We start from the raw sequence: 24,165 nt of genomic DNA, 5'->3' as shown, positions 1-24,165 counted from the left end.
TCAGCTTTCCAAGCTGATGGTGAAGGAAAGGTGGTCTGAGTCAACCATTTCTCTGGAGCTTCCAGAGAAGCTGGAAGAGAGCTTTCCCATTTGGGCTTTGTCCCTGATGCATGGTTTCTCTTCTTTTAGTGATGGGTATGAGTTTTGATAGTTGTAGCCAATGGAGTCTAAAGTGAGTAATATTTTCCTTTCCAGAGTTCATCTTAGCTGAAAAGAAAACATCAGACTTTCTTGTATGTTATTATTTCAGTGGATTAGTTTGTCTCCAGGTACTGGTTAACTGTGGAAGTCTTCAGTTCATGGCACAGATACCTTCTACAATCAGTGGCAAGAAACAAGTATTTCACTGAGTGGGATTGCTCTACATGGGAGAGGCTAAGGAGGCATTACAGGGTTTTGCTGTTGGTGTTTTGTGTTGCTTTCTCTTATGGATGCTTTTACATGGATTTAATTTTCCATCCAGTTAGCAGAACTCAGGAAGAAAGATCTTGCCTCTTATTGTGGGTGCTGTTCCTGCATGCAATGTGTTGTTTGCTGTAAAGTGGGCTCTTTTGAAGCAAGTATTCCTGCTGCATCAGGAACTGGATGTTGCTTTTGGTTTTATGTGTTATAAAAACCTTTCTATGTGTTCTCTTTCTACTTCTTTTTCCTCTTAGAGTGTCCCATTCACTGAGGGCTTGAGAACCCCAGGGTCTCCTGCCTCAGCAGCTGCCCCCTTCCACTCTGTTCACTCATCGGCCACTCCTACTCCTGTCCTGCCCATCTTTGCAGAAACCAACCCTTCCTCCTTGGACCCCCGAGCACCATACACAAGGATCCCAGAAAACAACACTGAAACACCAGCAGAAGAAGTGGGAAGGAAACTGATGCAGCAGCCTGGATCTCCCATGCTCCAAGGTGTTGGGTTTGGTCGTGTTGCAGGAAACTGTAACCCTGCTTGTCCTGTTATTGAGAGTGGTTGCAGTTTAAATCTAGATGTAGAGAAGAGTAGTAAGGAGAGCAGGGTCACTGTTTGTAAAAATGACAATGATGAGGATGACTTTACCACATGTGTTTTCATTGCTGAACAAGACCACCAGCATGGTAGTCGGGGTGCCCCTCGTTTCACATTGACAAATTCGCAGTTACAGGTGTCAGAGGAGTTTATTGATGATGACCCAGCAGAAATTTCCTTTTTTGCTGGGGGCTCTGAGGCATTTACATATGTGTACAGTGGTCTAGAGTTGAAGGGCTCCAATTTTTCCAAGTGTGTGTCAGGGTCTCCTGGCTTAACTGCAGATGCCCTGGAGCACAATCCGGTCTCCCCTCATTCGAGCCCTGACAGGTACTCAACTGAAGCAGTAGATATGAACATGGAAGACGAGTTTGAATTTGAAGAAGGGAGTGATTTCAATGGCAATGAGAGACCATCAGATACCTCAGAGCTGTTTGAGGTGAAAGCCCAAGCCAGCAGGATGCAGAGCCTCCTGAGCCCTTCCGAAACGAGTTCGCTCATCAACAACCGCTCTGAAAGCAGCTCCCTCAACAACCTGGCCCTGAATGGTACATCCTCCCTGCACACCTACAGCTCTGCCAACCACTCAGAGGCCAGTTCCATGGTCAACTTCCCAGCCTACTCAGTCCACTCTGAGTCCAGCTCAGCCTTTCAGTTCACAGACATTATTGACCAGCTGGAGCAGCTGAGCTATCCACCTACCACCACAGAAGACTCCAGCAGCACAGACACAGACTCCTGGGACTCTGAAACTGCAGCACCACTGGATGTGAACCTTTTCTTTAGTAACCCTTTTGGTCAAGCCACCAGTGAAAATTTTGATATTGACTTTCAGAATAATTTAAAAAATCTCACTCAAGACGACTGGACAGAGAAGGCACATGCCAATTGATCCTTAAGTTTTTGTGATGGATCCCTCTGTGCTGTTCAGGTTTACAGATCCAAAGGGTGTGATGTCAGTTACTTTAAGCAAGAAAACTTTAATCCAGTGGCTGGATTTACAATCACCTTGTTGATTATTTTTTTTTTAAGTACCTCTTCAGTTTCCCTCGAAGCATTCTAGCTTTGGTGCTGCATTATATGCATCACACTGCATCCAGAATGTCTTATAGTAGGCCATGATGTTTGAAAAATACTGCATCAAGGAAAAACCACTGATTTCAGGGAAGTTCAGTATCATCAGCTGGCTCATGCTGACATAACAAATTACAGTCTACTGAAGGATTTCTTTGGCTATAAAGATACCTGTAGGGGGCTGATGTAATATGCTGTTCCTCCAGCATCCAAATGCAAGTCACTTTTGCACATGTTTGTTAACAAGCAGCCACATCCAGTAAAGAAGCTGTTTTCCTGTGCTGCCCTTAGAATCCCCTTTTGGGGTGCTGGTTTTCTTGTTTCCTCAATATAAAAAATGGACAATGTTCAAATCAACTATGAAGGAAAGCTTTAAAATATCAACCTGTGCAACATGTCTGTGGTGTGATTTGAAGAATAATAATAATCTACCTGATATTTTAGAAGAGGGAATGTGTACACTATCAAATGAAAACAGCAGTTGCCAAAACTTCTTGTGAAGACAATCACTGTGTTTTCTGGCTTCAAAGTGCCTTCAGCAGTCCAGCAACAAACCACTAGCCTTCTGCTCTGCAGCAGCATGGAGATCTATGCATAGGCTATAAAAGCACTTAATCCCCCTTGCATCTGGTCCTACCTTTTTCTTTGGTTTAATCACACTGCTAAAAATGCTCATGAATTAATTCATAAGTGTCCTTTATCTCTGGAGGACAGGTGGTGGTAAACCTGACAATAGCTTTCATTTTTCTTTAAAATATGAACTGCATTTGGAGAAATACTGTAATCTGTCTGAGTAAGTGAGATGTTAGGAGGTGTGAATACTGCAGAGAACAGTTAGTGCTTCACTGCTTTGTGCATTTTTTTTCAGTTGGTTGACTTTGATACAAGACTTGATCTGTAAGTTTTAAAAAGTTATGGGAGAGGCTACAGAACTGGCCATGTCTAATTCAGCATCATTTCTTGAGGTGAAACAGTAGAAGCTGTGAAACATCCTTCCTGTCTGCCAGTCTGAGGCATGAAATTCTGTCCTTGGCCTTGTCATGGCATTTTTTTGTTGCATTTTGCTTCTGTACAAGCAAGAATGTGAAATCCCTAACACCTGACTGAAGCCTTGTGATGGAAAGCATCCTCTCCCTCAGCCATTTGATTGTGGGCTTCCCTCTTGGCCAGTTTGGAGTCCTTTGTGGTTTCCAGGAGTTGAGTGCAGTACAAGGACAATCAACACCTCCAAAATAAGCAGCTTACAGTTACAAGCAAAACTTCACTGGATATTACTCATATCAGTTTTCTTACCTGTGGTCTTGGTGCATCATTAAAAGACCCTCATTCTTTACTCAAACATTTTAAAAAATACCAGTATTTCTCAAAATTCTGCTAATTAAAATTTGAAGCTATGGTAGAAAAAGGAGTTAATACCTCCTTTAGTCACCCATTTCTTTTTTTTTTTGTGCAATTTTTACTAAAGTTCTTCACAGCACTTCCTCGTGTTGTAGTTACTGTGTTTGAGTGGAACCACTGCTGTTCCATGAGAAACCTGTCTCCTTTGCCAGTGGCACAGAAAATGAAAGCACGTTTTAAAACCAAGTATTAGTTTGGACCTACAGGAATGTACAGCAGTTTGGTTGCTCTTTTTTTTTGTTTATAAGTGCTACATTTATTTTTTTCTTCTGTTGAATGTGTGTTCTGGCTTATGGTGTGCCTTCATTCATAGCTGTGGAGGTGATGTTGTGGCTGTGTAATGGGACATTTCTAAATAAGCACTTGGAGGAGGTCTTCAGTTGTGTTTCGAGCTGGTACCCTTAAGTATATACTTCTAGGCAGTTGGTCTGGTTTCCTTCCCACAACTAACTATGTGATTTAAAAAAGAAAATCAGAAAAAAATACTTCTGCTTGCAAACTCTCTTACAGGTGGTGGAGTGGGGAACAAATACCTTTATCTAAAGATTTAGAGGAAGGCTGTGTAATTTATCTTTCAAGAAAAGAATCATGGTTCAGCTATTTCCACAGAACCATGTCTGGCTCCAATTTATCTTCTGTGCTTCAATCACAAGCATTCTCTCTAAATGTTACAGAATTTCTCAAAAAACAATAAAACCCAACTAAAATCTCTAGATTTTCAAAAGACCTTAGGAAAAAGCTGCCTGCATTGTCAATTAAATGTGCTTGTCAATCCTGAGAGAAGGCTTGAGATTTTAAAAATAAATAAAAAAGTAATAATAGTCTTAGTGTAATGCCCCTTTTGTTTTGCAGAGGAATGGGAGTCACTAGCATCTCAGTCCTTGAGCTTTAGAGCATGGATCCACAGTTGAGGATGGGGGAATTTTGACCTGGGTATGATGGTCAGATGAAGGTTTTTGGTTGCAGGCATCACCAGGAACACTGATCCTTCAGATCCTCCAGACAGTCTGTAGATACTGGGATTTGGGATGCTTGTGCCAGGGCTGGGCTGATATCCCTGTCTGGGATTGCACCCCATGGTGTAATGCAGGTTGTAGGAGAATGAGGTGCTGGTGCCCATGCCTGTGGGGCCTGCTAGGTCTATCTGTGCTGTTGCTAATTGAGAGCATGTAGCTCTTGTGATTCCTCTCTGGGCTTTTCTGACCTTCAAAGCTAAGTGGCTTTTGAGGACGTAGTTGTGTGCTTAGCTCTGTCATTTTATTTGTGGTTTAGGCAGAAAAGAGGAGAGAATTTAATTCATAAAATTTATTATAGCAGGAAAGCCATGAGAAAGGTTCTTCATATTCTCTAGAGAGACAAGTTCAGAATCACATTCCAATAGAAATGGAGAGAAAAGCAGTTTGCCTTCAAGGGAAGAGGGTGGCTCAGTGCTTCACAGTGAACTGGAGCACCAGTTGTTGTTTTACTGCATTAGAGCCACGCCACACATGCTTTTTCTCCTCCAGCTGTCTCCTGAGGTGGCAGGAGAAGGTGAGAGAAGTGTCTTTTGTAGTGTAAGGGAACTGGTGAGCCTCAGGTCAGTGTGGCTGTGTCCCAAGAACCTGGGGTGCTGTTAAGCTTCCAGAGTTACTCCTTGCAGTCTGTTTTGTTTTCTTTTTACAGTGGTGATGCTACTAAAACATAGTTCCCAGTACTCATAACTGGTTTTATTCGTGACCACACAACAGTTTGCTTTTCAAGAAGGTGAGTAGTATGCTGGCAGCTGATGATGAATTGGTTCTGGCCAAATAACCAAGAACCTGGGATCCTTTTGGACCCTGAGCAGCAAAAGCTGCTGTGGAAATTCCGTGAAGTAGAAGGGAGATCACATAGGAAAAATCCAAAGTTCTGTGTTGAATGTCCCATGCATGCTCACCCTGAGGAGAAGGCGTTTGAGGAGCTGTGGTAGGAGCAGATGAAAGCCTAGGTGCAGACCTTCATTTGTCCTTGGCAAGTAACTGGTCATCCTCTCCTCCTCCCAGCAGTGTAATTTCTTGCAGGTACGTTCTTTCATGTTTACTTTCTGTCCCCCTCTGTGGGAGGCTGGGTGGACCATAAAAAGGTACTTACATTCTAGTTGATACACAGGTTTTAGTGCTGTGGTTTTCTTCTTTGGAGAACCACAGGAGCTTCCAGACTTGCTCTGCTGCTTCAGACTGTGCATCCACCCCCTGTTGCAGCACTAGCTTAGCAAAGGGAGAATGCTGAAGCCATTGCTTGTGCTCCTCAGTGAAACAGGGTTGTTTTCCACCCTTCCACTTCTCTCTCTTCCTCTTTTAGCAAATAACTGCAGCTGTAGAAGCTATGTCAATATTTTTGGCTTTTCAGAATGAGTTAGGTTGATAGGTTTTGCTCTCTTGCAGTACTCAGCTTGCATGTTTGCAGTGTGACAAAAAGACACTAAGAAATGTGTGTCTTGAGTGGGGAAGTTATTCTGCACCTCTAGTCCTGTATGTGTATGCTCACAACTGTTCTATGCTTAAAATGTGTATAAATGTAGAGCACTACAGCAGAATGTTTTTCATCTTGTGTATGCAGTTAGTGGAACTCTTAATTTGCACAAAACATGGATCATAGAATATTCCCTGATGTATCCACCACCTGGCTAAACATTGGTAAAGTTTACTAGTCTGTATTATCTATGTATGTAGGCTTTGTAATTTGAAAATAGTCCTTAGTTATTCAAGTAATATGTGCTTTATGTTTCCCAGAACTTAACATATATTATCTTAGGCTGGAATAGGGTGATATATTGATCTGCTTTTTCATGTCAATTTCCAGTAAATTTTGGAGCTTTGTTTGGGGGTTTTTTGGTTTTGGTTTGGCATTACTTGTTTGTGTTGGGTTTTTTGGTGGTGTCAGCTTTTGTTTAGTTGCAAATCTTTAAGGTAGGATTTTGTGGGGATACTAATAAAAGTCATGAGAATTTAATGCTGTTTGGTGCAAACCTGTCGGTAAGTCATTCCCATTATTGTCATTTTGCAACAAGTTCTAAGCCATGGTTATCTGGTACTGATGGATTGAATGAATCCCTAGATAATATCATTTTCACTGTAGTCCTTTAGCTGTCATTCCCTGCAGTGTGAAGTAGATCTGAAATCACACTTGCCACGTGTGCTGAGTGTATATGTGTGGGTATACATATGCAGCCTCTGTATAAATGTGGGGAGACTTTACAGTTCCAAACATGTATCATAAAACCCACTTCATTTATTATCTGCTTGTGGGCTATCGTGGCATTAGTCCACCAGGTGAGCTGTAGTTTTGCAGGTTTCCAATCTGGAGCATGGTCAATTTTCCTTGGTTTATGGGAAGGTGTTGCTATACATTTTACAAAGGTTCACTATATTCTGGTGTTGCTTGAACATGCAAGGCTGGGGTGAGAGCACAGCTTGTGACAGCCCTGCAGGGCAGGAAGAAACACCAAATGCCTGTTTGTCAGTAGGTCCAGGGGTACTCATGCCTTGGTTAAGAGTGACTCCCCAGTTAAATAGGTGCTACTCCTTTCAGGTAAGGATTAGGTTAAGAAAACAAAGAGGGCTGGAATTTCTTAATTCATCTCTTGAACTTTTTATCTTTCGTACAGTAAATGTTTTATTGAATTACATGTTTTCATTACAGATTTTTAATAACTTTGTGTCTGTTCAGATTTCTGGCTATGACCCTACACATTTGTATTAGTTAATAATTTTAATTGTTTATGCAATAAAATAAGGAAACCTTTTATATAAATGACAACACGGGCTTTTTAGCTTCATTTTTCATTACCCTTGTCTTTGAAATAGAATAAATATTTGTTCTCCTAGCCAAGGCATCTTAAGAGTTTTATTACTGGATTGATTCAGGCAGTTTTCCTCTTATACACCTTTGTTGCAAGTAGAGCACAACTGGGGCAAATATCAATGTGTGGTTTTCAAGTTACTGTTCTATGCAATTCTTTTGCTTGTGATAAAAATGGGACCATAAAAGTTCAGATTTTATTGTAGGATTTATGTTCATTGTGGAGACATTTCCTTTCAAACTGGGTATGACCCCTGAACTCTTTTCTGTATATTTTTATTAGGAGCATGTTGTTTACTGTAAACATAGGGCATGGAGGCAATTGCATATTTTCTAGGTTGAAAGTTCTCCTTCAGAAGCTTGTGAGCAATATCTCTTTCCTTGAATCACATAAACACTTGCTTAAAAAAAAAAAAAGTCAGTAGTAATTGAATAAGTAAAACTGAACAGCTTTCTGGGCTAGTTTGATTTGATATTTAAAAAGCAAAATATTCTCCATACTATGTCTGCTAATATATAAAACAATGAGAACACTCACTCCAAACCAGTGCTAAGGAAGAATTATTGGGTAGAATTGCCTCTGACTTGCTTTTGAACAGCAGAAGGTTTTAGAACATAGCACATTCTGTTACTTTATTACAGGGGTTGAATTTGATTAACTTGGATTTGATTGTTATTCCTTCAAAGTTAAACCAAGTTTACATAGACTTAAGGAAAATGTGCACCTGAAATAAATAAGTGATTTAGGTTAAAAACCTGACTGTTCATTTCAGTGATGCTGCAAACAGGTTTGTGCAAAGTTTTTGGTCAGTACAGCCTGAAGAAATCTGTTTAGCAGTGTGACAGTATAAGCATTTAGAAGTTGCAGTCTATAACCACAGATATTTTTTGTTTTGTCCTGCAAATAGTGTAGGCTTTACAAGCTGGGGAAGTTGGTGGGAGAAGGGCTGGATCCTGGAGGTAACCATCAACCTGTGACTCTCCTACACTGTCACGTGTAGGTGTAACTGCACAGGTCCACATGGTTTCACTGGGGCACGTGGCCAGTGCTCTCCTAAACATGATCCAACAATTAATGTTTTCTTTCTTTGAAGAAAGAAAGATATCTCTGAATTTAAAGTCTCTTAGGTAATTTTTCTTGGCCCTTAATTTTTTATTTCTGAGATTCTGCATCTCCCAAATACCCTCTCTGTTTTAAAGGGAAGATTTGCAGGAGGGAATATATTAGTTGTGAATAACTACTAATTATTTTAGTTTTTAAAGGGAAGATTTGCAGGAGGGAATATATTAGTTGTGATATTTTGAAATAAGGAAGATTGTAGATATCCCAGGGTTTCAGTTGTACTACATTACCTTGCAGGACACTTTCACACTAGAAATAATAATTTGGTCTGTGCTTGTGGTTGGGTTCAGCAGTGCATTGGGCAGGAGGGGGGCTCTGGGTGGGCTCCCCCTCATCTTCTGATTAGCACTGCAGGGCTTGAGCATAAAAATGTCATCTGTTTAAAGAAGTAGTAATAAGAGTTGTTGCTATCAGCAATTATAATAACTTGCATTTTTAAGGGAATCTCAGAAGTGAAGTGCAGATCCTTCTGACACGGAGCCCAGTTGCTAACGTTTGCACCTCATCCAGTTTTCACAGCCCTCATAATGCTCTTTGTTACTGGGATGCTATTTTGGTTTCTGTCTTTGAGTTGTTTTAAGCATTCAAGCATAAAGGTTATGGAACCAGTTGCTTGGATTTCTTTTTGTCAAGCTTTGCACTCAAACCTGACTTTGTGGGCAGAGATTTAATTTAGATCAAGGCATGGAAATACCCTCTGAAAAATAACTGCAAAGTGATACCAAAAGCTTATTACTCTGTTATTATGCTTGTAAACCAAATCAAGTCTGTTTCTAAAACTTACTAAAAGCTGGTGCATGTTAATATCATAGGCAAAACCTATAAACTGTCCTTGTTTGGAGCTTGCTCAAGCACTTATTAATCTGCAAGAAAAACCCACAGTGGTGTGAGCCAAGTGCTTCTCTTTTTCTGGAACAACAGATAGCCAGTGATCTTGTAATGTATGAACAGATCCAGCTAGTATCACCATGGCTGAAGTGATTTTTTAATTTATTTTCTTTAGTCCAGATTCTGCCCCAGACCTGGACCCACTCCCTTGTTCCTGCTGGACCTGCATGCTTCCCACAGACTAGAATTTAAAAGAAAAACAACAAAAGGGCAGCAAAAGAGGAAAGGCAGAAAAATAAGATGTTGGTGTTCAGCATGCTAGTTTTCCAGAGCTACTTTTAATATTAAAAGTTGCAATTAAAACTCATAAATACAAGTTCCCCTCCCAAATTTCCTTTTGTGGGAGTTGAAAGGGGCTAAATATCCTCTCCCTTATCTGTTGTATAAATAAGCTTCAGTTCAACTTGTTTTATATCTGCCAAAAAAAAAAAAAAAAGTCTTAATATATATAAGGACATTGTCTAGTAGTTTATTAAAGCCATCAGCCTCATTTCAGATAACAGAAATTTAGAGCCTCCTGATAGTTCAAATGATAAAATTTAGTACCAAAGTGGTAAAATTTAGTGTTGTGATTAAGAAAGTGATCTAGCAGGTTGTTCTTCTCTTAGTCATTTTCTGTTTGCAGCAAATAAGTATCAATTTCTTTTTACTCTGGAAGTTTGGTTGGGAGGCAGTTTCATCTTCCTGGCGTGTTGCCTGCTGCTGTCCCTAATGTGGAAACAAAAGTGTTTTGTGCTGATGTAGCAAATTACAAGTCTGCTTGCTGACTTCCTCACTTCCCCTGGTATTGCAGACTGACATTGGGTGATAGTGAGAAAAAAAAACCCCAAACTGTAATAGTGTCAGTTAGAGGGATGGAATTCCATTACTCTTGAAGACAATTCAAGGTAAGGTCATGGTTACAGCAGCTGGCTTAAAGGTTGTTCTGTGATCCCAGAATGAGCTTTTCATTACTTCTGTAATATTCTCAATGTATTTCTTTTTAAGATTTGAGTAGGAACCTTCACATCTGTATACACTGAAGGTTCTCTCAGTAAAAACTTGAGTAGCCAAACTTTGATATTGGGTCATAGTCTTATATATTAGAGGCTTTGACCTTTTTATAGCTCAACAAAAGAAGAGGCAATAATAAGCAATAATAAAACAAAGTGACAACATTATGCAGTAGCTGTGAAAGATAAGCCTAGCATCCTCACTGAAGTCTGTCCATAGCTGTGCTCCTGCAAACTACTGTGTTTTTGCAGTGTTTTACAGGTAGACTTGGCTATTTTAAAGAATTTTTTTCAATTATATGCATGCTGGTCTTTTTAGGAAACTTGTATTGTTTGCTTAAGGATCCATGATCACAGCTACATAGAGTAATTAACTAAAAGGCATTAGTGTTCTTAAAGATCCTCGAGTATGTGGAATGTTGCAGAAAACTGGCATGTTTTGATGTTGCATTGAGTTAAGCTTAGGTGTGTGTGATGTGTGATGTAGAGCATGCAGCTGTCCTTGTGAGGTTTACATCCCTGAATTCCCATGCCATTGCTTGGACAAACCTGGCTCCTGCTGACAGTGAGGCTTTCCAGTTTGGGGCTTTTGTGTAGAGAACAAATTCCTGTGTCAAGGAGGATGCTGAAAGGTGGAAACATTCCTGTCAGAGAATTCTCTTCTGGTATCCGTGGAGGATGCTGCCACCTGCGGGGCAGGGAAGGACCTCAGTGCACCAGAGTTTGATGGAGGAGGAAATAATTCTCAGGTTTTGATCTTCACACCAGTATTTCTACCTGATTCAAAGCTTCCTAACCTGAAGGGCTTTCAGAAGTGTCAGTGACTGCTTTGACTTGCACAGTCTTCCTTCTCCATCCTTCTCCAGGAGACTAAAGAATCACTCTACATCTTACCTGCTTGACTAAGAAGCTTCCCCAGTGCTCTAGGGGAGAAATACTGTTGGATTGTGAGAAGGAACATAGTTTAATATCATTGTCCAAGATATGCAATCCTATTGAGCCGATAACAAACATTTAAATGTCAACAAATATCTAACCCAAGCTGCTCCTCAACATTTTTGCAGCCCTTTCTTAGAAAAGACAGATTTCGGAAGTCACTTTGGCCTCAGGAAATCCCTCTGCAGAAGTTGTTGTTTAACTTGACAGTCTGTGCCAAGTTGCAGCTGGAACAGCTCCTTCCTGAATTCTTCACTGTTTTCATTCTGGGGACACAAACAGCAGGCTGGAGGGTGCCCTCCAGTCACGATGGGCATGGTCTTCTTCTGTCAGATACAAATTGAGCAGGTATTTAAAATAAATTCAGTGGCAGCCTTCCCCTGTTGGAGGTAATAAAATCTAGACCAACTTGATTGAAATAGGCAGGCAGGAGGGTTTGTGTGTAGCAAGTTCTGTCTGTTTTGCCCCCGCCCTATCTGAAGGTTTGGTCTGAAAGAGTCAGAAGGAATTCAAGTCACAGGCTGTGGAACATGTTGCTACATCCTCTTAAATTCCAAGAATTTAAAGAAGCTACTCACCACTTTAAGCTTGTGGTGTATTTATTTCCAAGCTGTTGTTTCACTCTCCCTGACATGTCAAAGCAAACTTCAAATGAACTTCCCCCTCCCTGTGGAGGTGAAACAAACGCCAGAGGCTGTTGCTCTCCTGTGCTAATGTTAAAAGCAGGGGGAAGGGAGAAGATGCTCAGGCAGAATGACTGTGCTTGGCTAGTGTATTAATAGTTAACTCTGCAGCCTGGATGATCTGAATCTCTTCCAGGTGAGGGAGTGCAGCAGTGTTTAGCTTCCTGCATTTGTCAATGTGAAACTCTGTGCTCTGGCTCCCTCCACACTGTCCTGCGGCCGGGAGCCAAAGAGCAGCAGCCGCTCCTGCCTGGGCTGAATCAAAAAGCTCCCAAGTCTTCCTCTTATCACCCATGACTTGCATCTGTGTCAAAGAGCTGCCAGATATCCACAGGATGTGATTTTTTTTTTAATTATTATTTATTTTTAATCATTTATTCATGATTTTAAAGTAGCCTGGGAATAGATGAGTCAGTGGTTTTGGTTTCGCTCTCGATTTTTGTTTGCCTTCCGTCAGGTGGTGAAGCCCTTGCTCTCTCTGCTCACTTCACACAAAAAAGTGTTCTGGGAGGGCTGTGAGTGTGGCTGAGGGTTTGAACAGCACAGTGGAACTGGTAGATACTGAAGTGTGCTTGCCACCCTTGTCAGTTGTCTGGTCTGGCAGAGCTTGTCTGTTTATCATAAGGAAGATCAGAAAGAAAACAAAAGAAAAAAAAAAGATGTTAGGTAAGAATTTCGTGGGCATGGATGGTGTGGGAAATAGGAGTGTCCATTGCCTTTGTTTGGTCCCAAAAAGCAGAGCTTCTTGTGCAGTAGTTTTCACTGAACCCCTGAGGGGTGTCTGCAGAAGAGGGGAGAGCAGCTACTGTTTGTAGACTTAAATTCACTGCAGTGATGCATTCTATGTCAGAAATCTCCAAAGAATCCATAAATAACATTAAAAAAAGATGAACTATTAGTAACCTAAAGAAAAGCAGTGTGTGTTACCCTGCTTCAGACAAGTTTTGCTGTACAAGAGGTTTGTGTCCATTTAGTTCATACTCGGTGCTGCGAAACTGTTTTCCTTTGAGATCAGTAGATTTTTCTCTTCAGATACTTAGAAGAACCTGGAATGAAATCTCTTGCATAGTCCCTTTGTGTATAGCAATATGTTTTGTCTCTCATTGGTTCAGTTTTGGAGGTATTCCCTGATTTCTGAATGTATTTTTAATCAAGTTTTAACCTTCTGGATTTTTTTTTTTTCTGGAGTAGAGAATAGTAGTTGAATAGTTTGTCCTAGCTTTTCCCTGGGGTGAAAAGTAATTCTTACTTTAAAAAAGGAAAACTTAAAAGCTGCATTCTTTTTCCTGCAGTATCAACAAAATCCAGTGAGATTTGAGCATTTTTCCTTAGACATTATTTAAGGGAAAGGATATGTTGTTCACAGTTGTAGAGGTATCTGCCCTTATTGCACTGCCACATAAAGCTGGGTTGCAAGGAATGCTCCATTTCCTTTGAAATATTCACTTAAGTCTTTTAGATGTGTATGCTTTTCTTTCTTTCTTTCTTTTTTGCCTTTTTAAAATGTGTGGCTGCATTTATGGTTCACACCAATAGCAAGTAATCATCTTAGACACGTTATCTTCAGAACCATTTTCTCTCCTTTTTTTTTCCACTCCATCTTCTTGTTCTCTTCCCACCCAGGCCTCCCTGTGGACCATCACCAGATCTCTTCTCTTGTGCTGAAGAGTCCCCTGAGCTCAAACCCAACGTTTCAGGTGAACTTGAACACAGCTGCCCAGGGTTCCTCTCCCCTGCTGAGTCCTGTCCTCAGCGATGCTGGTGGTGCCAGGATAGAAGAGGATGAGGAGATGAAGCGTAAGGTAAGATAATGGCAGGACTGGGGATTCCAATACTCTTGAAATTTAAGTAATATTTTATAGTGAAATCAGTGTTTGAGAATATACTACTACGTACAGAATCAACTGCTCCACTGGCACACAGCAAGAGGAGGAATTTATGTAAGGTTTGAGCTTAGTAATAAAGAGAGTATTGATGTTTTAACCCCTGTTGTTTCAGCGTTACCCGACTGACAAAGCATACTTCATAGCAAAGGAAATACTTGCAACAGAACGGACATACTTAAAGGACCTGGAAGTTATTACTGTGGTAAGAGTTCTTCACTTTCTTAATGCTTTTCCTTTTCTTGACAGGTTTGTGATTGTTAATTTGTAACAACTTGGAATTTCTTCTAGATAACAGGAGATGAAAGTCCTATAATAAAGCACAATCCTTGAGCAATGTAGCTGTTATCTTCCTTATTCTGTAGGTCCTGTGGGAGAGCAGATATCTTCTCTGGACTGTTTGCTCCAACAGCTACATCATTTTGATATCTGAGGCAAACTTTTTCACTGGAAATTGCAAACATGGACAACCTCAACATGTTTCACATGCATCTTCAGTGGTAGTCGTTGCTGTCAGCTCTGTTTATAATCAAGCCATCCTCTCTGCTGTCTTTCTTGGCAAGCTTTTCTCTGTGTGCCTTCAGGCTGTGAGAGCAGCTTGCAGTAGCAAAGGGTATTAAGAATCCATAGGTGTTTGAGAATTGTCTGTTTTGTCTTTAACTTTGTCTTTTTTTTATTGCTGCTTTTTCTTTACCCTCCTTTCACCCAGAGTGGTCAAATGAGTCTTTGGTTGGAGGACAGCTTGAGTTTCCAAGTCTTCTTTTAAGAGCTTTCTGTTAATTCAGGTTTGAGCACTGAGTGTTCTGTTTAAATTATTGTTTTAATTTTGTGAAGAATTGATTCCTTTAGCTCCACATATCTTCAGTGGAAGTGTTCTCTGTGAGCTCAGTGAGCACTATTTTATTCAAAATCTGCCTACAGGCTTCTCAGCACTTCTCCAAAAAGATTGGGGAATGCCTACCACCTTTTTTTGTAATGTTCATGTCCCTCCCAGAAAGTGGGGAGTTAAGAATGATAAGTAGTACAGTTTGTGACATGCAATAAGATGTCTCCATCTACTGAGTAACTTTAATGGTGCTCCAAGTTCCACAGAGGAGTATCTGTGTTGGAAGTCTGGGCAGTGTTCTCATGTCATCTGTGACAGCCACTCAGGCATTCACTGTTTTTAGAGCCATTGCCAACCATGTCATCATTGCATTCAGAAACACACTTGTGCCCACAACCTATAACAAGCTTCGTATTTATAATGTTTGGCAAGGAAAAACATTACATCTTCATCTTTCCAGATTACATCTTCAATAAATATTTCTCCTTCCTTCTTGTGGTTTCCTTGTGTACACACTCTCTCCTCCTCCATTGCTGCAGGAACAGAATTTTTTGTGCTAGCATTTAATTTCTTAAACAGAGAAATAAATCCATACTTGCTTTTTTTTCTGGCAGTGGTTTCGCAGTGCAGTCATCAAGGAGAATGCTATGCCAGAGGGCCTGATGACATTGCTCTTCTCTAACATAGACCCCATTTATGAGTTTCATCGAGGCTTTCTGAAAGAGGTTGAGCAAAGGCTGTCCCTCTGGTAAGTATAAACAGTGCAGCATGTGGGCAAGAAGCAAGGGGAACTTTGCCAACATCCTCATGTCAAAACTATGCTTAATCTGTATTTTAACTGATATTCCTGTTTAAACAGAAATAAGGAAAATTTATTTTAATAATAATAGATTTTTAATTACTAAACACATTTTGAAAAACTTATATTTCAAGCACAAGTATGTAATATCCTTTAGCAGTATGAGTTTTGCAGCAGACCAAGGGCTTTGGAATTACAGAATTATAAATGTTGGAAAATACCCCTAGGATCACAGAGTCCAACCATTGATAGAACCTGGTGTTGTCTTTCTAGCTTTAGAAAAGAGATGGAACACAAGGTTTAAAAAGTGTGTGGTTTTTCCATTCCTCCCAGTTAGTGAATCTCCGAATGAAATATCTAGGAAACGCTTTGTGGTAATTTAGGTTAGAGATCAGTTCTTGCAGTGCAATTTATTTCAGAGAGTCTTTTAACCTTTGTATTACTTTCTCCTGACCTGATATGCAATATATGAGAATGTAATTGCCATTCAAAAGAAGGTGGTCTACATAAACTAAGTGGGAACAAAAATAAATTCAGGTGGGATCCTGTTATGATGTTTATTCAGAATCATAGAATCTTAGACTGATTTGGGTTGGAAGGAACCTTAAAGCTCATCCAGTTCCAACCTCCCTGACCTGGGCAGGGACACTGTTGGGGAAACAGTTCAGAAATATACAGGTTGTGAGCAATCCTGACTTACTTCAATTTAGGCTACATTGGGTTAATGGTTATTGAGGCCTAGTTAGAGGCTTTCTCAGAATGAGCTACTGGGAAAGAGATAACTTAATTGGCAACAGAAGAGGAAAATAATTATGTGAGAAGAATCTTTCTGTGAGAATGGTATGTGTGGTTGGAGTACAAGGCCACCTGCTTGATAAGATGGTGTAAACAAGGCTTCTCTATATAAAGTGAGTGCAAGCTGCTAATAAACGATTTCATACAATCATATTGATGTGCACATGGAATCCTTAAGCCTCCGCAGACTGTTTTCCCACAGGACACCTCCCACTGGACTAGGTTGCTGCAATCCCCATCCAATCTGAACAATCTGAGAGCTTAAACTCCCAAATAGACTTTCCCAAAAATTCATCTCTTTTCTCAGTTTTTCTAATCGTGGCCTTGTGTTTGTCATTTTATGCAGCTTCCCTATTGACTGCACCAAGTTTTCAACATGAAGTGGCTAAAAATGGATAGAGGAGGCATTAATGTCAGCACTGCTTCTCTTGATTTTACTAAAGCAACATTTAAAATCCACAGATCCCCAGGAAGAGTTTCTTAAAGATTATGTCTTGAAGTACAGGAGAAGGTCAAGGGATATTATGGTTTAGATCCAGCCTGCAACAAAGAACTAGGCATCTGCTGGTCCCCCTCTCTTACCCCCATTTCTTGATCTCCTATGTACTGCACCTTCTATTTCAGGGAAGGAAAAACCAATGCTCACTTGAAAGGAGATCATCAGCGCATTGGAGATGTCATGCTCAGGAATATGCGTGCTCTAAAGGTAGAGAAAGGATTAAAGTAGTGGGATTTGGGAATTCTGGAGTCAAGCTTTCCTTTTTTCAAGGATGAGGGTTCAATGTTTAGTAGTTTAGTAATTTCCACTAAACTTGAAGGGACTTGCAGTCAGTTACTGTTGATAAAAATTAAAACATTATATTTACAGCAAGACTTTTATACCTGTTGCTTCTTTAACCACCCACATTTACCTTCAGAAAAGGTTGTTTGTTTAGTGGTTATTCAGTAGAAGACAAAGAAAAATTAAATCATTACCTCCTCTTTTATATTTGTACAACTCAAACTCTCCCCTGTGGAGACACTGGTTCAGGAGGTCCTAAAGAATCAGTAATGACAAGAATTGTCTTAAAATGGCAGAGTGTTACTGGGTGCTGCTACTGACTGTTCTCATGGCATGGCTTCTGCAAATATGCAGCACAAAGTACAAGCAAGAAAACATTTTTGTTGTTAGTATTGGTTTTGTTTGGTGGTTGGTATCGGTGCTTTTTATTTTAAATGGTTGAAAGATACAATATGGTTAATATTTTGTCAATATTTAGGACAACATATTTATGTAATCATGGTTAGAGACAAAAATAGTGCAGGGAGTAGATTTATTTTTATATATTTATATATATATATATTTTATTTATTATATATATTTATATACTCATTGTGAAATCTGTTAAAGACTGTTTTCCTTTGGTCCAAACAATTCCTGTATGATTCAACAGGAGTTTACTAGTTACCTGCAGAAGCACGATGAGGTCCTGGTGGAACTGGAGAAAGCAACCAAGCGCCTTAAGAAGCTGGAAGTGGTTTATAAGGAGTTTGAGCTGCAGAAGGTTTGCTACCTGCCCCTCAACACATTTCTGCTCAAACCAATCCAGAGACTGATGCACTACAAGCTGATCCTGGGGAGACTTTGCAAGCACTACACTGCAGAGCACCGGGACTTTGCCGATTGCCGCAGTGAGTGAGCACTGGGCTGGGGGTGTGCCAGGCAGGGACCCATCCCCATGCACAGACAAAATTCAGTGAGTGAGCACTGGGCTGGGGGTGTGCCAGGCAGGGACCCATCCCCGTGTACAGACAGACAAAATTAAGAGTGAGCACTGGGCTGGGGCTGTGCCAGGCAGGGACCCATCCCCATGCAGAGACAAAGTTCTTCCCGTGCCCTGGGGAAGACAGCAAGCCATTAGTTCTACAAATGCAGTGTGAACACCTTCTCAGTTCAGGAGCTCTCTGTGAAGTTAAAAGAAACTTTGGTTTAAATTGCTGAAAACAGAAGTGCTTGGTAAATATTGTAATGTAAATATCCTGGGGGATAAAAAGAGAATATGCCAAATGTAGCAGCAAAAAGTTGTAACGGAGCAGATTCATTTAAAAAAAAAAAAAAAAAATTTTAATTAACTTGTTCTTGAAGGTTTTCAGTAACAGGTACCACCTTCCTCTTACTGTGATCTGATGCAGGGCTCCAAAGCCTTCTGCAACAGATAGAAAATTACCTTAACTGCTAGTTTGGAAAATGCAAAAGGTAATCTAAATGGAGACTGTTCTTTTTTCATGGACTGAATGCTTTTTCTGGCATTCCAGAATGTGCCTTTTTTTCTTTTTTTGTAATCTTAATGGATCTTAATGTTTCAATCAAAACTGGAATATTGATCTTTTTTTTTCTTGCCTATTTTTGGGGAGTCAAAAGTAGGTTGTTTATCAGCTTTATAATGTCAAAAGCTTGCACAATAAATTTGTTTGTAAATAATCTTTGGCAGAAATAGTTGGCTTTAATTTTTCAGGTTACTTTTGGCTACATAATTAATACTTTTTATATGTGCAAAATCTGAGGTATGCAGTAATCTCTAGGAGCATAGGAAGCACTATGAAATTGCTTGCTGCTCTCCTAAAATACACTTCAAGAAGATGGCAGTGGGACTAGATGGTGGTTTTCAGTTCCTTCCACCTGAACTGTTCTGTCCTTTCTGAACTATTCTGTCCTGGCCTGTAAGTTTCAGATTCAGTATTCCAGGGCTGAAACTTTCATCCTGGGTTTGTCTGCTGTGTTCTGAGCCCCTTGGTTTGTTTTCCTTACAGATGCACTCAAGGAAGTCACAGAAATGACATCTCAGCTGCAGCACAGTTTCATCCGCCTGGAGAACTTCCAGAAGCTGACAGAGCTGCAGCATGACTTGATTGGTATAGATAATCTCACAGCACCAGGTAGGGTAAGTACCTTTGCTTTGTTTTTAGAGCCTTTTTTGGGGTTTTATTGCCAAGGGAGGGACTTTCAGCTGTGTATTTCCTGTCACTGCCTCTCCAGCCATGTATTTGCTGTCACTGCCTCTCCATTTCATAGAACATGTGAAGGTTTTCAGTGGTTGTCTTCACAGTAGGTCCAATTTAGGGTTTGCTTCTCTTTGTAGCAAAACCAGGTTCTAGCAGTGTGCAGGTTATTTCCTGCCTTTTTAAAAGACTTCTTCAGCTGTATTACCCCACACAACAATATCATCAATCTATTGCAGATGGTCTGGTGCTCCACCCTTCTCCAGTGCAGCTGTACTAACACAGGGGAAAGATAATAACATAAGGGATGAAGTAACAAAGGATACAAATATATATATATATATATATGCACAACCAGGTAGATCCAGGCTCTGAGGAGCACATGGTGAGCTGGTAGTAAAAAAAAGCAACACAGCCAGCAGAAGGCAGAAAGAAAAGAGGATGGAACTGCTGCTTTTCCCCAACTTTATAGAGTATGGCAGGAAATGGGAGGGAATAGATCCCTCCCTTTGCCTTCTGCCCCTCTCAGAGTCCCAAAGCCCTCCTGCTTTAGTTCCTCCTGTTCAGATGGTGCCACCAGGTCTGCATCTGCAGTCTGTTGCAGTTGAGACTGAACAGAGAACATCACCATACCAGTGGTGTCACACATCATTGGGCAAAACTGGTGTTGTTGACTGGTTTTCTAGGAGTTCTGGGTTTTCTCCTTGTTTTTGATAGCTATACAGAGATATCACACGTGCTTTTGGGAGACTATGGCTATCACTGCAGTGGGATGCAAGTGTGATGGGTGAACTGCTCGTGTTCGAGAGGAACTCGGCTCCTTTTCCTTCTCTTGCTTCAGTGATTTAAAAGCTGCAGCAAGGAGCTTGATTCACGTTACAAAACAGAAGGAAAGGTGACTTCTGGGGTTAGACAAATCTGTTAGAGATCACTGCCGGGCACTGGTCAACATGTGTGTCCTCTGGCATGGGAAAAAAACCCAACCAACCAAAGGCCATGAAAATTCTGTTTGTTTGGGAAAGATCAAGCTTTGCCTAACTTTCTGGTTTCTGCTGCAGGAGTTTATCCGGGAAGGTTGTTTGTACAAGCTCACTAAGAAGGGCTTGCAGCAGCGGATGTTCTTTCTGGTGGGTGTCCCTTCTTGTTTTCATAAACCCAAAGTCTTCCAGATCCAATTGCTCTGAAAGTGTGTTTTTATGTGCTAGTGATGAAAGTCAGCAATAGGAACTGAAAATTCACTCTGAGGTATTTTTAGAGTGTGATTGTCTATTCAGCTTGTTCCCTTAATGGCACGTAATTGAAACAGAGCTTTAAAAATTAATTGGTTCTCTTGTAAGTAAATGAAAGAGTAGTTTTAAGGTAAGTAGAATAAACTGAGTGCAATTTTTTGGTGCATTTCCTTACAAGTACTTACTTACAATGTCCTTTAAGAATCAGATTTTTAAAAAGATATCAAAAAATACTTGACCCTGCATGTTCTTCTCTGCCTTTTTCAGTTCTCAGATATGTTACTGTATACAAGCAAAGGGGTTACAGGGACAAACCAGTTCAAAGTTCATGGACATCTTCCTCTGCATGGCATGCTGGTAAGTGGTTTCCAGTTGCATCACAGTGCTAAGGAAAAGATTTTGCCTTGAGGCAGGTTGAGGCAGTTCCTTCAAGGCACAAGGCCCAGAGCTGCCTCAGCCTGGGTGCCAAACAAAGACTTGTCTGCCTGTCCTTCCTTCCATTGCATTAGCAGAACAGGTAACACCCTTTTCACTGCTGATGCTCATGCTGATCTGGAAACAGGGATCTGTCTGGCATTTTCTCTCCTGTGCACACACCAGTCAGTCTTCCTGCCTCTCTGTCCCCCTGTTCTAATGGGATTGTTCTTTCTGTGTTTGATTTGCAGCTGATAGTGCTCGACCCACCGGTAAGTAATAAGCTGACTCCTGCCCAGAACCTTCCTTTTCTTGCCTTGGTGGATGTGGTGCTGTGCAGCTAGAGATGTGGCAGTAGAAAAGCACAATATAGATTGTCCTATAGAGACAAAATAGACTTGAAGTAGGTGGTATTAATCAAGAGTATCTGTTTAGCACTTACTGCAGCAGGGTTGTAATCATATTGTGACTGATTCCCAGCCAGCCAAGGAGAAGAGTTTTAGTGTTCAGCTGTCACTGGGTAGTGATGAGAGAAACTTTCTTTTTCTGCAGGTGGAGGAGAGTGAGAATGAATGGGCTGTCCCACACTGCTTCACCATCTATTCAGCACAGAAAACCATAGTGGTGGCAGCAAGGTAATGTGTTTTTTTCAGTTGCTTATAAGTTTGATAAATAACTTCTGCAAAAAGTTCATATTTGGTCGTGCAGTGCTGAGCCAGGGGGGTGTTTCATGAGTCCTCAGAAAAGCATGGTTACAAAACAAACACAGGTCACTTCACATCTCCCTTCTCAGTCCTGCATTTTGGGGAGGAGGAGTTGATCTCACCAAGTGGTGTGTTATTAAACACAAAGCAGTCACAGTTAGCACTGCCACTGTATTGTATTCCAGTTAGCTTTGTTGCTGTGTCATCCTTTTAACAGCTGCTATAAAGCAGGAGACAAAACAAAATCTAAACATAAAAATATTTTAGAGATGCAAAAAGATTTTTGTATTCTAGGAATGCAGGATGAGAGCACTAAATAGCAGCCTTAATTTTATAGGGTGTTTTACTGCTTGATGACTTGTTCTTGAAAAGTAACCATTATTGAACATCTGTAAATCAGATATTTAGTGACATTGAAGCAATACTTTTGGTATGAAGATATATTCAGTAAACAAAACTTTATTTAATTCTAGCCTCACACCTGAAAATATGAATTATTTTTAATTTTAGTTAGAAAAGAGCTTTGAGATCACCAGGTCAAACTATTAACCCAGCAATGCCAAGGCTACCACTAAACCATGTCCCTCAGCACCACATCTTGTAAATCCCTTCAGGGTGAGGACTCCACCACTGTCCTGGGAAGCCTGAGCCCAGGACAACCCTTTCAGTGAAGAAATTTGTCCTAATATCTAACCTGAAACTTCCTTAGCACAACTTTTGGCCATTTCCTTTTGTTCTATCGCTTGTCAGTTGGGAGAAGAGACTTGTCACCTACCTCTTCTGTACAACCTCAAAAAGTGCTTGACAGATTCTTAAATTTCAAAAAATAATTTTCACCCCGTCCTAATTTAGAAGTAGCTCAAAGATCATTAGTTTTCTTTCGTTACCTCTCCCCACTTGTCAAAAAAAAAAAGAAAGAAAATTGCTGCTGAGTTTAGACTGTGTATGAAATTTTTAGTCTAAACTAAAAACTTCCAGGAAAAAAGAGCTGATTACCAAAAATAGTCTCACACACCCTCCCAAGCAAACACAAAAGCACTTCAACCAATTGTACACCCAGGGAATGTAGGCAGAGATAAAAAACAAATGCCACAGCCACTTCTGAAGGAAAACCTTACTCTGTTGCATACCAGTGAATATAGATACACATATGTGAGCTGTACTCTGTAGTCATGGCATGAGGCATGGAGCCTGTAGTGGGAACTACGTGGGGTGAAAGAAGTCATCTTCATGCACACTGTTCTTTATTTGCTTGAGATGCAAGGTAAATCTGATACCCCTTTAAAAGATGTGTCCTTTTATCCTTCAAAAATGTCATTTCCAGGATGGTTGTACCACCCAGCCCCAAAATGCTTTTGGAGTGAAAACATGTTTTCATTATTGAAGTGCTGCTTATTTCAGTCTTGTTTCAAGGCTTGAAAGTAGAAGTGAAGGTTGTATGAGGTCAGCTTCCTGTCTGGAAAGCTCATGCTATGGAGGAGTTTTTATGTTATTTTTCTTTGTTTCAGGGAAAGGGACTGCACCTTGTACTGGGCAGTGAGTTGTGTTGTCCTTTAGTAAACCAGCACACTGTGATGGCTCCAGGCTGGGGTGGCCTCCTTTTGTTCACACTGTTTGTCTTGCAGTACCCGTCTAGAGATGGGGAAGTGGATGGAAGACCTGAACATGGCAATTGAAATAGCCAAGAAATCTACTGAGAAATCTGACATGCTTCTAGAAAACTCAATATGCAATCGTTCCAACAGTAAGTGGTGTTTCCTGCCTTCTTAAAAAGTATCAGTTCTCATGGCCTTTTCATTTTTCCTGTTGTGAATTTGATGGCATAAATGGAGTATTTCTATAATTCACATGCTACTGGAGAGCTATTGTGCTCTTGTTTTAATGAAAGGAAATATGCCTGTTTTCCTAGACTGATATTCTTGGTATCTAAATGCTGCAGAGATGCTCCACTTGCAGAATTTTTAATTTTATAAGGTCCTTATTCATCTCTTGCATGGATTTTTCTCAGTTTAACCATGTACTGTATTTTCTTGTCCAGAAATTTGGTGTCTTTGGAGACCAGCAAGTTTTTCTATAGCCCAGCATTCTTGTGCCTGTCTCTTGTAGTGTTACAGATGTGATGAAACATGTAGTATCCCTCCTTGGAGCACTTCTTCCTATTCCTCACTACGAACCAACTGAAGATGAAGTATAGGGATTTTTGTTTGTTTCTTTCTTTTTACACAGTATCGAGTCAGCTGCCCCAAAGTAATGAAAGCTCAGAGTGGTCTTTAGGAGCTGTGTCAGAAATTCAAGTTGACCTGTTTTAAAACTGGACCATTGCAAGAGAGAGCAGTTTTTCTCAGGAATCCCTGCTCCCCTCGCTCTTTTTGTTGCACACTTCTCTTAAACCAGTGCTGACTTCTCCTCCCCCAGGATCCTCTGATGAGGTCTCTCTAGAGCAGGAGTCCGAAGATGACATACACTCTTCTCGTAGCTCCTTGGACAGGCAGAGCCACCACCGTGCCAACACAACCATGCACGTGTGCTGGTACCGCAACACCAGCGTCTCCATGACTGACCACAGTGTGGCTGTCGAGGTACCCGCAGGGCTCAGCTCTCACACCTCACTCTCTCCATCCTGCCTTGC

General features: G+C 40.7%; 1 protein-coding gene across 4 annotated transcripts in view; it reads left to right on the top strand.

The window, feature by feature from the left end:
- The window catches only part of FARP2 (FERM, ARH/RhoGEF and pleckstrin domain protein 2), a 70,951-nt gene that overhangs the window by 40,891 nt on the left and 5,895 nt on the right, over positions 1 to 24,165 (top strand). For 3 of the 4 annotated variants that reach the window (XM_030456080.1, XM_030456079.1, XM_030456081.1), the window contains 12 exons: positions 657 to 897; positions 13,531 to 13,709; positions 13,906 to 13,995; positions 15,231 to 15,364; positions 16,835 to 16,916; positions 17,644 to 17,881; positions 19,001 to 19,131; positions 20,248 to 20,316; positions 20,686 to 20,775; positions 21,385 to 21,467; positions 23,162 to 23,280; positions 23,952 to 24,115. In XM_030456080.1, the coding sequence (XP_030311940.1) occupies positions 657 to 897; positions 13,531 to 13,709; positions 13,906 to 13,995; positions 15,231 to 15,364; positions 16,835 to 16,916; positions 17,644 to 17,881; positions 19,001 to 19,131; positions 20,248 to 20,316; positions 20,686 to 20,775; positions 21,385 to 21,467; positions 23,162 to 23,280; positions 23,952 to 24,115 (1,620 nt within the window). Of the gene's footprint in view, positions 1 to 656; positions 898 to 13,530; positions 13,710 to 13,905; positions 13,996 to 15,230; positions 15,365 to 16,834; positions 16,917 to 17,643; positions 17,882 to 19,000; positions 19,132 to 20,247; positions 20,317 to 20,685; positions 20,776 to 21,384; positions 21,468 to 23,161; positions 23,281 to 23,951; positions 24,116 to 24,165 lie in introns of those variants that run through there. The other variant, XM_030456082.1, reaches the window with a different exon arrangement.

The sequence above is a fragment of the Calypte anna genome, chromosome 9 (genome assembly GCF_003957555.1).
Source record: "Calypte anna isolate BGI_N300 chromosome 9, bCalAnn1_v1.p, whole genome shotgun sequence".
NCBI classification, from domain to species: Eukaryota; Metazoa; Chordata; class Aves; order Apodiformes; family Trochilidae; genus Calypte; species Calypte anna.
This window is presented reverse-complemented; position numbering and strand designations above follow the sequence as displayed.